At 38.3% G+C, this 15,633-nt stretch overlaps 1 protein-coding gene across 1 annotated transcript in view; it reads right to left on the reverse strand.

Moving 5' to 3' along the window:
- Positions 1-15,633, reverse strand: part of rxfp2a (relaxin family peptide receptor 2a) — a gene marked incomplete at its 5' end in the record, with an annotated part of 132,904 nt that overhangs the window by 23,748 nt on the left and 93,523 nt on the right. The window contains 5 exons of the mRNA XM_079804704.1: positions 1,973-2,202; positions 2,297-2,368; positions 2,455-2,526; positions 5,922-5,993; positions 6,110-6,181. Of these exons, the coding sequence (XP_079660830.1) occupies positions 1,973-2,202; positions 2,297-2,368; positions 2,455-2,526; positions 5,922-5,993; positions 6,110-6,181 (518 nt within the window). The remainder of the gene's footprint in view (positions 1-1,972; positions 2,203-2,296; positions 2,369-2,454; positions 2,527-5,921; positions 5,994-6,109; positions 6,182-15,633) is intronic.

Raw genomic sequence — 15,633 nt, forward strand, 5'->3', positions numbered from 1 at the left:
CGTTTTCGTTCCTTGAACCGGTTCAGATGCATCTCCCCGTTATGGTAAGAGGCGTGACCTTTCCGGGCAACGAATCACAACACGGGAAACACTGGCCCAATCAGAACTCGTTACGTATTTCTGAAGGAGGGACTTCATAGAACAAGGAAATCCTCAAGCCGTTTTGAGGACAGTGAAAACAGCGGTATACAGATCAGTGCATTGTGTGAAAAATACTGTGTTTTTTTACACGCGAAACATGAACATGTTATATTGCACACTGTAAACACAATCAAAGCTTCAAAAAAACACGAAAAACGGGACCTTTAAAGCTACACTGTGTAACTTTTTTAGTTTATTCTTAGCTAAAAACACTTAGTTCTTTCAAAAATATATGTGCTCATTAATGTATATTTACTACTTTCAAGTAATAAAGTATTCTCGTAAGTTTATAATATGCCATTGTAAACACATACGGGTGAGGGTTCGAATGCCGGTCGCCATGTTGCTCCTCCATCTTGAAAGTACATTAGCCAAAGAGGCTAATTCAAGCTTGGCCTTTGGCGTTTTAACACTCGATGGCACCGTGTCCAATGTGGACGAGGTCGAACTGGAAGCCATGTTAATCTTGGACTAAATCGGCCACCGTAGGAGTTAAAACGAAATCGGAATTGAGAGGAAGAGAAACTAATATTCACTGGATGGTCATATACAAGTTCACCACTAGATGGGGGAAAATATCACACAGTGTAGCTTTAAATATTAAAGGGTTAGTTCACCCAAAAATGAAAATTCTGTCATTAATGACTGAGCCTCATGTGGTTGGACACCCGTCAGACCTCCGTTCATCTTCAGACACAAATGAAGATATTTTAGTGTAAATCTGATGCTCTGAAAGGCCTCCATTGGCTCAATGCACTTTACACTCTCAAGACCCTTAAAAGACACTAAAGACTAAAGTTACAAAGTCCATCTCACTACAGCGGCTCTACAATAACTTTATGAAGACGAGAATAGTTTTTGTGCGCAAAAAAACCCTAAATAACGACTTATATAGTGATGACGATTTCAAAACAAAGCATCATGAAGCTGCGAAGCGTTATGAATCAGTGAGTCGATTCAGCGGTTCAGAGCGTTATGAATCAGTGAGTCGATTCAGCGGTTCAGAGCGTTATGAATCAGTGAGTCGATTCAGCGGTTCAGAGCGTTATGAATCAGTGAGTCGATTCAGCGGTTCAGAGAGTTATGAATCAGTGAGTCGATTCAGCGGTTCAGAGCGTTATGAATCAGTGAGTCGATTCAGTGGTTTAGAGCGTTATGAATCAGTGAGTTGATTCAGCGGTTCAGAGCGTTATGAATTAGTGAGTCGATTCAGCGGTTCAGAGCGTTATGAATCAGTGAGTCGATTCAGCGGTTCAGAGCGTTATGAATCAGTGAGTCGATTCAGCGGTTCAGAGCGTTATGAATCAGTGAGTCGAATCATGATTTGGATCGCGTGTCAAACCGGCCAAACTGCTGAAATTTGGCGATCCAAACCGCTGAATCGACTCACTGATTCATAATGCTCCAAACCGCTGAATCGACTCACTGATTCATAACGCTCTGAACCGCTGAATCGACTCACTGATTCATAACGCTTCGCAGCTTCATGATGCTTTGTTTTGAAATCGTCATCACTATATAAGTCGTTATTTAGGGTTTTTTTGCGCACAAAAACTATTCTGGTCGCTTCATAAAGTTATTGAAGAGCCGCTGTAGTGAGATGGACTTTGTAACTTTAGTCTTTAGTGTCTTTTAAGGGTCTTGAGAGTGTAAAGTGCATTGAGCCAATGGAGGCCTTTCAGAGCATCAGATTTACACTAAAATATCTTCATTTGTGTCTGAAGATGAACGGAGGTCTGACGGGTGTCCAACCACATGAGGCTCAGTCATTAATGACAGAATTTATATTTTTGGGTGAACTAACCCTTTAAGCAGCTGCAGCCGTACTCACAGCACAGGACTTTGATGCAGGCGGCGTGCAGGTTGTTCTCCGCCCGGATGAAGGAACGCATCCCGATGACGAACAGATTCCCGAAGCAGGTGATGAAGGCCATGACCCAGACGGACACTCGCAGGACCACACTGGCCAACAGGTCCTCGACTGACGAAATCCCATCCGTGTTGGGTTTGCACTTCCGCACATGTGGGGCATAGGAGCAGTACTGGAAATCCTTAAAGTATCTGGAAAACACGGATGATCAAACGTCAGATTACGAGCTGAGCCTTGAGCTGGAGCAGATCAGCTCAGATCACACTGAGAGAGAGAGCGGCCTACATGTGGGACAGGTTTCCCATGGGAAGGAACATCTTGGTGCTTATATCAGGAATCTCAATGCCCTCCAGACTTCTGTAAAACACAAGGGGATGTTGTATTTCATCTGACGCCTGCTAATGGGGTCTTAAAATGCTCTTTTCCAGAGCTGAGATACTCACAGAGACTCCAGGTGGACCAGGCGATCAAAGTGACTGGCGTGAATATGGAGAGCGGGATTATTGGATATGTTCCTGCAAACATTAAACACATATATTTCCACACACACACTATATCCCCAAAAGTGTTGTGCCGCCCCTTCACATGCACATGAGCTCCCATTCTCAATCTGTAGGGTTTAATATGGAGCTCTAACAGCTTCAGCTCTTCTTTCCTCAAGGTTTAGGAGTGTGTTTATGGGGATTCTTCATTTGTGATGTTGGACGAGAAGGCCTGGCTCTCAGTCTCCGCTCTAATTCATCCCAAAGCTGTTCTATCGGCTCTATCAGGACTCCAGTTCCTCCACCAAACTCCTCATCCATGTCTTTATGGAGACGCTTTGAGCACTGGAACAGTCATGCTGGGACAGGAAGGGGCCATCCACAAAGTTGGGAGCATGAAATTGTCCAAAATGTCTTGGACCCAGACTCGTCCATGGGATTGTCAGACAGAGAAGCGTGATTGGTCACTCAGAGAACACGTCTCCACTGCTCTAGAGTCCAGTGACGGCGCGCTTTACCCCACTGCATCCCATGCTTTGCATTGCACTAAGGCTTGGATGAGCTGCTCGGCCATGGAAACCCATTCCATGAAGCTCTACACACTGTTCTTGAGCTCATCTGAAGGCCACAGAAGTTTGGAGGTCTGGAGCTCTTGACTCTGCAGAAAGTTGGCCACTTCTGTGACCCTCAGCATGAGCTGACCCCGCTCTGTGACCCTCAGCATGCGCTGACCCCGCTCTGTGACCCTCAGCATGCGCTGACCCCGCTCTGTGACCCTCAGCATGTGCTGACCCCGCTCTGTGACCCTCAGCATGCGCTGACCCCGCTCTTTGACCCTCAGCATGCGCTGACCCCGCTCTGTGACCCTCAGCATGCGCTGACCCCGCTCTTTTACCCTCAGCATGCGCTGACCCCGCTCTGTGACCCTCAGCATGCGCTGACCCCGCTCTGTGACCCTCAGCATGCGCTGACCCCGCTCTGTGACCCTCAGCATGCGCTGACCCCGCTCTGTGACCCTCAGCATGTGCTGACCCCGCTCTGTGACCCTCAGCATGCGCTGACCCCGCTCTTTGACCCTCAGCATGCGCTGACCCCGCTCTGTGACCCTCAGCATGCGCTGACCCCGCTCTGTGAACCTCAGCATGCGCTGACCCCGCTCTGTGACCCTCAGCATGCGCTGACCCCGCTCTGTGACCCTCAGCATGTGCTGACCCCGCTCTGTGACCCTCAGCATGCGCTGACCCCGCTCTTTGACCCTCAGCATGCGCTGACCCCGCTCTGTGACCCTCAGCATGTGCTGACCCCGCTCTGTGACCCTCAGCATGCGCTGACCCCGCTCTGTGACCCTCAGCATGTGCTGACCCCGCTCTGTGACCCTCAGCATGCGCTGACCCCGCTCTGTGACCCTCAGCATGCGCTGACCCCGCTCTGTGACCCTCAGCATGCGCTGACCCCGCTCTGTGACACTCTAAAAAAAAAGGTTCTATATAGCACCAAAAATGGTTCTTGGCTCGTAATCATAGGGGAACCTTTTTAGTGCTATATAGCACCAATTTTGGTTCTTCACCGGTTCTTTGACTAAGGTGCTATATAGCACCTCTGAAGAACCACTGAAGCACCAAAATTGGTGCTATATAGCACTAAAAAAGGTTCCCCTATGATTACGAGCCAAGAACCATTTTTGGTGCAATATAGAACCTTTTGTTTAGAGTGTAGCAGAAGCGTCTGCAGGCCTAGAGCTTGATTTATACACCTGTGGCCATGAAGGGATTGAACACCTGGAGGGGCGGCACAATACTTCTAGGAAATATAGTGTATTTTTTTAGCTGCATTTCTGAAAGCAGATGTGGGCTACACACACTCTTAAATTTAAGCCCGTTCCTTGTAAAAAGTTAGCAGACGGCTTCAAAGACTCTGAGTACAGATGCCAAATGTAGACTTGCTTGTTCCAGGGAAGAAATAGCAGCATAAAGTTTTGGAAGGACATGAGGGTGAGAGTGAATTATGACAGAATTTTTCCTCTTTGGGTAAAATATCCCTTTAAAAATATAATTTCATCGTATTGTGTCAATCACGGTGTTGTTTATTGCACCAACCAATTCAACACTTTTGCATAACTCACAGTTTCAAAAATATGATTTTAAAAGTCTTAATAGTGAGATAAAAAGTCAAAAATGTGATTTTAAAAGTGCTCATTATCAGATAAAAAGTCAAAAATATGATTTTAAAAGTCCTCATTATTAGATAAAAAGTCAAAAATATGATTTTAAAAGTCCTCATTATTAGATAAAAAGTCGAAACTATGACATGCTAAGTTATAATTATAAGATGAAATGTTGAAAATATGGTTTTAAAAGTCCTCATTATTAGATAAAAAGTCAAAAATATGATTTTAAAAGTCCTCATTATTAGATAAAAAGTCGAAACTATGACATGCTAAGTTATAATTATAAGATGAAATGTTGAAAATATGGTTTTAAAAGTCCTCATTATTAGTTAAAAAGTCAAAAATATGATTTTAAAAGTCCTCATTATTAGATAAAAAGTCGAAACTATGACATGCTAAGTCATAATTATAAGATGAAATGTTGAAAATATGATTTTAAAAGTCCTCATTAGATAAAATGTCAAAAATAATTTTTTAAAAGTCATAATAGTTAGATAAAAAGTCAAACATATGGTCAATCACGGTGTGGTTTATTGCACCAACCAATTCAACACTTTTGCATAACTCACAGTTTCAAAAATATGATTTTAAAAGTCTTAATAGTGAGATAAAAAGTCAAAAATATGATTTTAAAAGACCTCATTATTAGATAAAAATTATAAAAATATGATTTTAAAAGTCCTCATTATTAGATAAAAAGTCAAAAATATTATTTTAAAAGTCCTCATTATTAGACAAAAAGTAAAAAATATTTTTTTAAAGTCATAATAGTGAGATAAAAAGTCAAACATAATGTGGTCAATCACGGTGTGGTTTATTGCACCAACCAATTCAACACTTTTGCATAACTCACAGTTTCAAAAATATGATTTTAAAAGTCTTAATAGTGAGATAAAAAGTCAAAAATATGATTTTAAAAGACCTCATTATTAGATAAAAATTATAAAAATATGATTTTAAAAGTCCTCATTATTAGATAAAAAGTCGAAAATACGACATGCTAAGTCCTCATTAATAAATAAAAAGTCAAAAATATGATTTATTAGATCATTATTAGATAAAAATTATAAAAATATGATTTTAAAAGTCCTCATTATTAGATAAAAAGTCAAAAATATTATTTTAAAAGTCCTCATTATTAGACAAAAAGTAAAAAATATTTTTTTAAAGTCATAATAGTGAGATAAAAAGTCAAACATGATGTGGTCAATCACGGTGTGGTTTATTGCACCAACCAATTCAACACTTTTGCATAACTCACAGTTTCTGCAGATTTTTGAAACTCTTGAAAGTGTTTTTAGGAAGATCGGAAAGTCTGTTGCATGACAAATCTCTAAAGAAAACAAGGAGAAACAAACGCAGCAGTGAAACCCATGCACATCTCAATTATGATAAGCGTTATTACTCAAATCAACAGATTGTACATCCATATTATGTTGCTGTACTCACAGTTCAACCAGAGAGCCGAGAGAATGAAACGTGCTTTCCGGAAGGATCTTGATGTTATTGTCATGCAGTGATCTGGGCATATAAAAATGGGAGAACAATTTAATGTTACTTTCCAACATTGAGGCTTTCCACACAAGTGGTCAACATCAAAAGAACAGCCAGATTATAATGAAATCCTAATGCATTTCCCATCTTATTTTTCCAGCAAGGGCGAGCTGACCCTATCTGCAGAGATACCATCTCACACTTCCCCACATCTATTACAAAAGAGAACGGCGCGCCTTAATAATAAAGGAATAGAGCTGTGAGAAGCGCTGGAAGGGCTATTGTTGTCTGAGACTTCAGTGTGTCTGAATGAAGCACATCTTTCCGTCATCACACAGGGACACGTCCTGCTTTCATTTGCAGCAGTTTCAGAGGAAAACACGACCAAAGCTGCAAGGCTGACGGTGAGGTCACTAGTGGGCGTCCCCACTGCTGGTTGCCTAGTAACAATCCTGATTGACATTCACGGATGTCACTCCATGTTGAAGACAATAAATCAGTTTGGATTTTGGAAACATTTTGGAAGGAAAACTCTACATTTTTCTCCATTCTGTCACTGATGGAGTTTGGGTTCTTCTCACCGTCGCCTCTGGCCTGAAATATTCAACTATAGCACTGATCAGCTCACTTCAATTATCATAAAGTCATAATTAAGAGAGAAAATACGACATGCTAAGTCATAATTATAAGATCAAATGTTGAAAATATGATTTTAAGTCCTTACTATTAGATAAAAAGTCAAAAATATGATTTAAAAAGTCATAATAGTGAGATAAAAAGTAAAAAATATGACATGCTAAGTCATAATTATAAGATAAAATGAAAATATGATTTTAAGTCCTCATTATTAGATAAAAAGTCAAAAATATGATTTTAAAAGTCCTCATTATTAGATAAAAAGTCAAAATATGACATGCTAAGTCATAACTATAAGATAAAATGATGAAAATATGATTTTAAGTCCTCATTATAAGATAAAAAGGCAAAATATGACATGCTAAGTCATAACTATAAGATAAAATGATGAAAATATGATCTTAAGTACTCATATTAGATAAAAAGTCAAAAATATGATTTTAAAAGTCCTCATTATTAGATAAAAAGTCGAAAATATGACTTGCTAAGTCATAATTATAAGATAAAATTATGAAATTTTGATTTTAAGTCCTCATTATTAGATAAAAAGTCAAAAATATGATTTTAAAAGTCATAATAGTGAGATAAAAAGTCGAAAATTATCTAAAATTACTAATAAAAATCAAAATTACGATTGAAAGTCCTAATTATGAGATAAAAAAACTGAAATTAGATTAAAAAAAAGTCTAAATTATGACCAAAACACACACTAAGACATTTAAGAGATGAAATCATGCTGTACTTTTATACTGTACTTTTTTTTAACCCTTTAACTGTCTCCCCCCTTTTTGAGAATACACATGAAAATGCACTATCCAAACTTAAGTGCTGTAATTCAAGAAAGTGAGATGGACCTAAGGTTGGTCTTGTTTTAAAGCAGATTCGGCAGATTATTGCTGAAGTGAAAGCAATTCAAAATTTGAAATTATGAAAAACTTATGGAAGTTTACATTTATAGTAAATTAAAAATACTGTACCAAATTTATTTTATTTTATATAAAATATATATTTTACAAAAATGTTTTAATCTAAAATTAATATAAAATCAAAGCCATATGTCTAACCAAGTTGTGTTCCAAATTTAAAGTTTATATCACAAAAATTAAAGTCCCCATGAGATTTTGTTTAGGGCGCTGTACCAAAAACAGCCACCGGGTGTCATTCAAATTCCAATGATTGTTTTTTTGATGCATTTTCCTGTAAATTTCTGTCCAAATGTCACTTCCATCACAAAATGGTCACCAAATATGGAACCTTGAGACTCAGACCTTTCCGACGATATGTGTTTTGTCAAGATTTGAAAAGATTTTGATTATAAAGTAGTTAAAATAAATGTTGTAATATGAAACATGACACCGCCCACTAGGGGGAGGAGCCCGCTAGAAGAATTTAAAGTGCCATTTCCATGGTAACGCAACATCCAATTTCAAAACGGTTTTCACAGGAGGAATTTTGAGTTGGTAAGCTTTCGAATGATACTTAAATTATGATAATTACTCAAATATATGATACGAAAAAAAGGCGATCAAAAAAAGAGTGCCAGGTGTCCCGCCAGCGGGACGGTGACAGTTAAGAGGTTTTTAAACTAAGTTTCATTTTTGTACACTGAACAAAATTATAAACGCAATACTTTTGTTTTTGCCTCCATTTTTCATGAGCTGAGCTCAAAGATCTAAGACTTTTTCTATGTACACAAAAGGCCTATTTCATTCAAATATTGTTCACAAATCTGTCTAAATTTGTGTTAGTGAGCACTTCTCCTTTGCCGAGATAATCCATCACCTCACAGGTGTGGCATATTAAGATGCTGGTTAGACAGCAGGATTATTGCACAGGTGTGCTTTAGGCTGGACCAATGAAAGGCCACTCTATAATGTGCAGGTTTACTGTGTTTAGGGGTCCGGGGGGCCGCCGGAAATCACCCACTCTCCACTGGAATGAATGGGATCGTGACGCTTTTGTCCCTTGTAGTGTGAATGCAGCTCAAGACTGCAAATGAGTCAAATTCACAGCCGCTCTCTGAGAAACTGGGATTAGATTCCTCTATTTTTATACTTGAAATGTGATCAACCACACATGAGTCAGCCCATAGATAAACGTCCCGAGGTATTGATTATCCGGTGAGAAAGTGATGGGAGTTAGATCCCTTTATCCCCCCGAGGGATATCAGTTGCTTCAAACTCTGGTTCTTTGCCCAAAGCAAAAGGAGAAGGAGAATAGAAAGTCTGTTTCAAAAAAATCTAAAATTATCAACAAAACAAAAAAAATTATACACACACACACACACACACACACACACACACACACACACACACACACACACAGACTGATATATATATATACACATACATATATATATATATATATATATATATATATATATATATATATATATATATATATATATATATATATATATATATATATATATATATATATATATATATATATATGTTGAAAATTTTGGTGAAAATTAGACCAACGGTCTAGAAGGAGTTTGAAAAAGTAGGTTTTAAAAGAAATGGCAGACAGCAAGTTGAGCAAATATGGCATAATTGGCATCATTGCTTTTGGCATGACCCAAGGAATTTCAACCGCAAGGTGGAGCTGTCTCACACAGCGGGTTTCATAATACATTTTAGGATAAAATTCAAAATGGCCGAAGCCCACAATAGTCAATAGGAGAAAATTAGGTATCATTTGACTCGGCATGATGCACTGAATCACAAGAATTGTGGTTTTCTGGCTAACCTTTCGGAAGTTATGAGGAAAAAGATTGAGTTGAGATGACATGTACCAAGTTTGGTCTGAATACGCTGAAGCGCTGCAGAGATATAGCCTCTAATTTGGACTGAGCTCTATCAGTGTGCCAAACTTCACAAGTTTTTACCACACGGGTCTATGGGCTGAGATAGACTCCCATGCAGGAAGAAGAAGAAGAAGAAGAAGAAGAAGAAGAAGAAACGGATACAATAGGTGTGCTTGGCCCTCATCCTTCGGCAGGTGAAGCCTCATGAGACAATGGGCCGCATGCATCTCCACATTGGAGAGCTTTCCACATATTCTTCAGCCAAATGCCACATCTCAGGCCCAGTCCAAAAACACAAACCTCAACACATCTGAGCTCAGCTTATTCTCAATCTGTGGGAGAATTGGGATGATTGCAAAGTGTGCTACATAATTTACAATCATTTACATGGTTAAAGAATGTAAAACAAACAAACAAAACAGCAAGTTAACTGAAATTTAGCAAGCAGAGCTGGGTAGATTACTTACAAATTGTAATCGGTTACCAATTCCAAATTATATGACAAAATTGTAGTTAGTAACGTAATCCATTACCGTACATATTTAAGGTAGATTACTTTGGGATTACTGGGATTACTTGTGTTTGTCACATTGATTTGAGTAGAATAATCTTGTACCATATCGATATAAAAATACAAGAAAGATATATTCCCTTCTTGGTTATCAACAACATCAAGTGCATTAAATATGACATGACATTGGGTTTCCCAGTTTGTGATGGAACTGCAGGGGTTTGATAAAAAGCTATTAAGTAATTAAATCCTAAAAACATGAATGAAAATAAATACAAAATAAAACCTAGCCTGCATGTCATGTTGATTTTATTATTGACCTAACGTCCAAATTAAAATCTCAGGGGCTAGTAAGAAATATGTAAATATGAAATGATGTGAATTTGTGCATTTTAATGTGTTTGAAAGACAAAAGCCTCATAAAGGCACTCCTGAACCTGAGTGATAAATCAAATAATAATGCACGTGTCTGTCAGGAGTTGATTAGATATGAAGCGTTGAGAAAACACTTGTCAAAGTGAAATGATTTCTGTAAATCCAGTGATCATTTGCTGTAATTTTCATTTAAAAGTATAAATTAATTATGAATATTTGACTGCCATTGTGAGATTAACATGTAATCAATATAGAAGTAACTGTAGTCTGATTACGAGTATTTTAATTTATATTAATTTAATATTATTTATAATATTATTTTAATTTATATTTATTTTTTAAGTAATATAATCTAAATCAAAAGATTTTTGGAATCTGATTATGTAAAGCAGATTACATATAATCAGTCCCAGCTCTGACTACGATTTATGTCGTTTTTGTAGTATGCAGGAATTATGCTCTTCAAAAGTTTAAAAGTATGAATCACCTTAGGCACAAAAAAAGACAAAAAAAGAGGACGAGTGAAGACAGTGGAAAGGAGAGAGGACCAGACCTGGGACCTTTTAATCTCTAAAACTTTCTGCTGAATTTCTGCTGGTTCCCTTCCCTGAGCTGAACACACGAATCCAAAATAAAAGTGTGTGATAACATAATATATGTGTGTGTGTACTGTGTTTAATTATCACACACACACACACACACACACACACACACACACACACACACACACACACACACACACACACACACACACACACACACACACACACACACACACACACACACACACACACACACACACACACACACACACACACACACACACACACACACACACACATGCATGCATGTATATATTTAATTTATATATATATATATATATATATATATATATATATATATATATATATATATATATATAATAAATATTTCTTAAATATATACATGTATGTTTAAGTATTCAAATATACATAATTATTAAACACAGCACACCACACACACAATATATATATATACATACACAAACTTTCATTTTGGATGCGATTAAGGCAGTGGCTATTTGCACTAAGTCAAAATATCATATTTTCTTAGTGATACATGATATATACTAAGTGAAAATAGTGATGTATTCTATTCACACCATATAAAAATAGTTTTTTGCAATATGTGTAAATAGTAAGTACATGCAATTTATGCTTTATTTGGACAGATACACACTATTTGCACCTCAGCTGTACATTAACAGGATGTAATAATAACAGAGTGTAAATTATTATATTTACTAAAATTATGAGATGGATGTGACAGTAAAAGCCCTCCCTACACTGACCCCTGACCCTACACAATAAATGTTTTTATTATCATTAAACATCTCGTTAGGCACTTTATTTCCACATTTAGAACATTTTCTTCATGTGTATTGAAAGTAAATGCCTTTCATTAAAAGTAGACTATACTTTATTGAACATGCGCTATATTGCATATTAAGCATTTTATAATGGTTTTCTATGGGAGAAAAATGTTGTGTTCATAACCTGATTTAATCTGCTATACAAAGTAGCCTATGCATTATTAATACCTTTTTAATGCTAGCCTACTGTTAAGTGTTTTCCTCGTCTTTATAACGAGGACACATAAAGCGTCTTAAAGGCAGAATAACGCTCACAATGCCGGGTCTGCTTTGGCAGATACTGCCATCTAGTGGCAGCAGGTTTTTTTAGACAGCGGTGTGTGTGGATCGTGCAAGGCCAAAGCGGCGAAACCATGCGTGTCACCGGATCCACAAAATTCTGACTTACATTCAGGGGCGTTTCTAGGGTTTTCATTATAGGGCGGCTCAGCCCCCAGTGAGGATATGAAAAAAAAAGACCTTAGTTTAGGATCCAATTGACCTACCGGTAAGCCCCGCCCCCCTTAGTTACTGTTGCTAACTCGGACAAACAAACGGAGTTGCTAAATCTTACAATGTACAGCTGTCAGTGTGAAAACCTTATCCCAAGAAGTTTTTGGACAGATTGTAGCGTATATCCCGTCTGAATGATGGCCAAACTTTACTGATGGTTTATCAAGTTTATTGCATCGTTTTTCACTCCAGAAAATCATCGTAAGAGCTGAACAAACAAAGCATAAGAAGTGCGCATTAACGTCTCATTCACAAACTCTCTCTCTCCGGTGCATTAGCATTAACACAAACAGCAAACTACACAAAAACACTCACAACTAACAGTAAACACACACACACACAGAGCTTATGCCTTATCGCGGGTGCAGTTAATAACTGGTAAACTTTGTATCTGCAAAACAACTGCGATAAACTACGTGCGAGCTCTTCCTTTCACTATAATTCCCATCAAAATAGGAGATAATGTAGACCTTAAACATATCTAAAATTAAATTAATTGACATATAACCAGTTTAATATGGAGATGCACTGAAATGTGTTTTTGACCTACAGTGTTAACGTTACATGACGTGAGAACAGTTAGTTATTTCGGTTTGTATGTTAGCAGGGACTTTAATCGTAACTTAACGAGAGTTTGACAAACAGAAAATCCTCTCAGGATCGCTGGAGTCAGTGTTTCAGTTCCTCAGGCACGACATTTGAGCATTTCTGTAGCATAAACACCATCAAACCGATGAGAGCTTCAGATTCTCCAGTGTTTCTCTATGACGCTGAAGCCTAAAGATGTCCGAGTTCAGGTCCCACTGCAACTGATACTCAACTGCTATTGGCTCATCTGCGTTCGAGGGGCGGGGCTTACCGATAGGTCAATTCTCACTATTAAGTAGTAGCTTATTAGTTTGCATATTAGGATATTGGCTGTTTATTATTACTTATACCTATAAAGCAAATATTAATGCCTCATTCTACATGACCATATTGTACATCCCTAAATCATACAATGTAGGCAGATTTATAATCACTGAGATCCCAAATGTGAGGTTAGGGGGGTTCAGGGGCCCCTCGAGAACATTTGATTTCCATGATCTACACATGTGCATTTTAAAATGTTAAGAACGCCAAAAAAATTGATAACAATAACTTGAAAATCATGTCAGTGGGCAGATATGACTCATAAAGTTTTTCCATTTTTGTCAGTGAAGACAGTAAACATATGTTTAACTGATATTTATATGTTTTATGTAGACATGTTCATTCACTGAAGGCTAACAGGAAAGCTGGGTAACTAAATGTATTAACCCTCTGGGGTTCTTCATTATGGGTCACACTCAGGACCTACGAGGGCGGGATTAAGATAAAAGATTTTCTTTTTTGGTGTTTTGAGATAATTTTATGATTTGTAATTAATATTTATGCAATAATTATCATATTAAAATACAGAGTTTTTTTGTGCATACAATCTACAAATCAGCCAGGATGCAGAAAAAAAAGACTCAACAGTGAAGATCTCTAAAACATCAAGAGTGCAAAACAGACAAAAAAACACACACACACACACACACACACACACACACACACACACACACACACACACACACACACACACACACACACACACACACACACACACACACACACACACACACACACACACACACACAAATGAACGAGGTGCCATTCCAAAAGCAAATTGTGTTTTTGTGTGTGTGTGTGTGTGTGTGTGTGTGTGTGCGTGTGTGTGTGTGTGTGGGGACTGGTAATCCCTACGTTATGGGGACAAAATGTCCCCACAAAGATGGCAATATCCGAAATCCTCGTCCTTGTGGGGACATTTTTTGGTCCCCTTGAGGAAAACATCTTATAAATCAGACTAAGTGATGTTTTTTGAAAATTTAAAAATGCAGAATGTCTCCTGTGATGGGTAGGTTTAGGGGCAGTGTGTGTGTGTGTGTGTGTGTGTGTGTGTGTGTGTGTGTGTGTGTGTGTGTGTGTGTGTGTGTGTGTGTGTGTGTGTGTGTGTGTGTGTGTGTGTGTGTGTGTGTGTGTGTGTGTGATGGGTAGGTTTAGGGGCAGTGTGTGTGTGTGTGTGTGTGTGTGTGTGTGTGTGTGATGGGTAGGTTTAGGGGCAGGGGCAGTGTTTGTGTGTGTGTGTGTGTGTGTGTGTGTGATGGGTAGGTTTAGGGGCAGGGACAGTGTGTGTGTGTGTGTGTGATGGGTAGGTTTAGGGGCAGGGGCAGTGTGTGTGTGTGTGTGTGTGTGTGTGTGTGTGTGTGTGTGTGTGATGGGTAGGTTTAGGGGCAGTGTGTGTGTGTGTGTGTGTGTGTGTGTGTGTGTGTGTGTGTGTGTGTGTGTGATGGGTAGGTTTAGGGGCAGGGGCAGTGTGTGTGTGTGTGTGTGTGTGTGTGATGGGTAGGTTTAGGGGCAGGGGCAGTGTGTGTGTCTGTGTGTGTGTGTGTGTGTGTGTGTGTGTGTGTGTGTGTGTGTGTGATGGGTAGGTTTAGGGGCAGTGTAAGGGGATAGAATATACAGTATGTACGGTATAAAAACCATTACGGCTATGGAATGTCCCCATAAAACATGAAAACCCAACGTGTGTGTGTGTGTGTGTGAGAGAGTTTTTTTGTCTGTTTTGCACTCTTGATGTTTTAGAGATTCACTCCTTCACTGTTGAGTCCTTTTTTTCTGCATCCTGGCTGATTTGTAGATTGTACGCACAAAAAAACTCTGTATTTTCACATTTCCTATGGGGGTCATTTTTGACCCGAAGGTCCTGAGTGTGACTATTTTTTTACGACCACTTAGACTTTTCAAATCCTGTCCCCTGTTTTTGGGTGTTCATATACCAAGTACCAACAAAGTCACCAAGTTTCGGACCATTCAGATGAAGCTACGATTTAAAAAAATAAATAAATAAAACGCTTCGGGTCATTTTTGACCCGAAGAACCCCAGAGGGTTAAATTAATTCACAATATGCACATTCATTACTAATCTTATGCCCAAAACAGGCTGAAAAAAGTTGAGCTTTTTTATTTACTTAGAGCTACATTAATAAATTTACAATATACACACAATCATTACTAATATTACTTTGTTAATATTTCTTGTTTGTTAATTACATTATGAATCACATTATAGGCCTATTTCAATTCAAAATGGCGAAATTAGACAAAAGTTTATTCATTTTCCTGAATATTTGTGTCATTTGTTTAACCTTTCTGACGTACAGAAGCTGCTGTCAAATCTG

The sequence above is a fragment of the Gobio gobio genome (genome assembly GCF_949357685.1).
Source record: "Gobio gobio genome assembly, chromosome: 22".
In the NCBI taxonomy this organism is placed as follows: Eukaryota; Metazoa; Chordata; class Actinopteri; order Cypriniformes; family Gobionidae; genus Gobio; species Gobio gobio.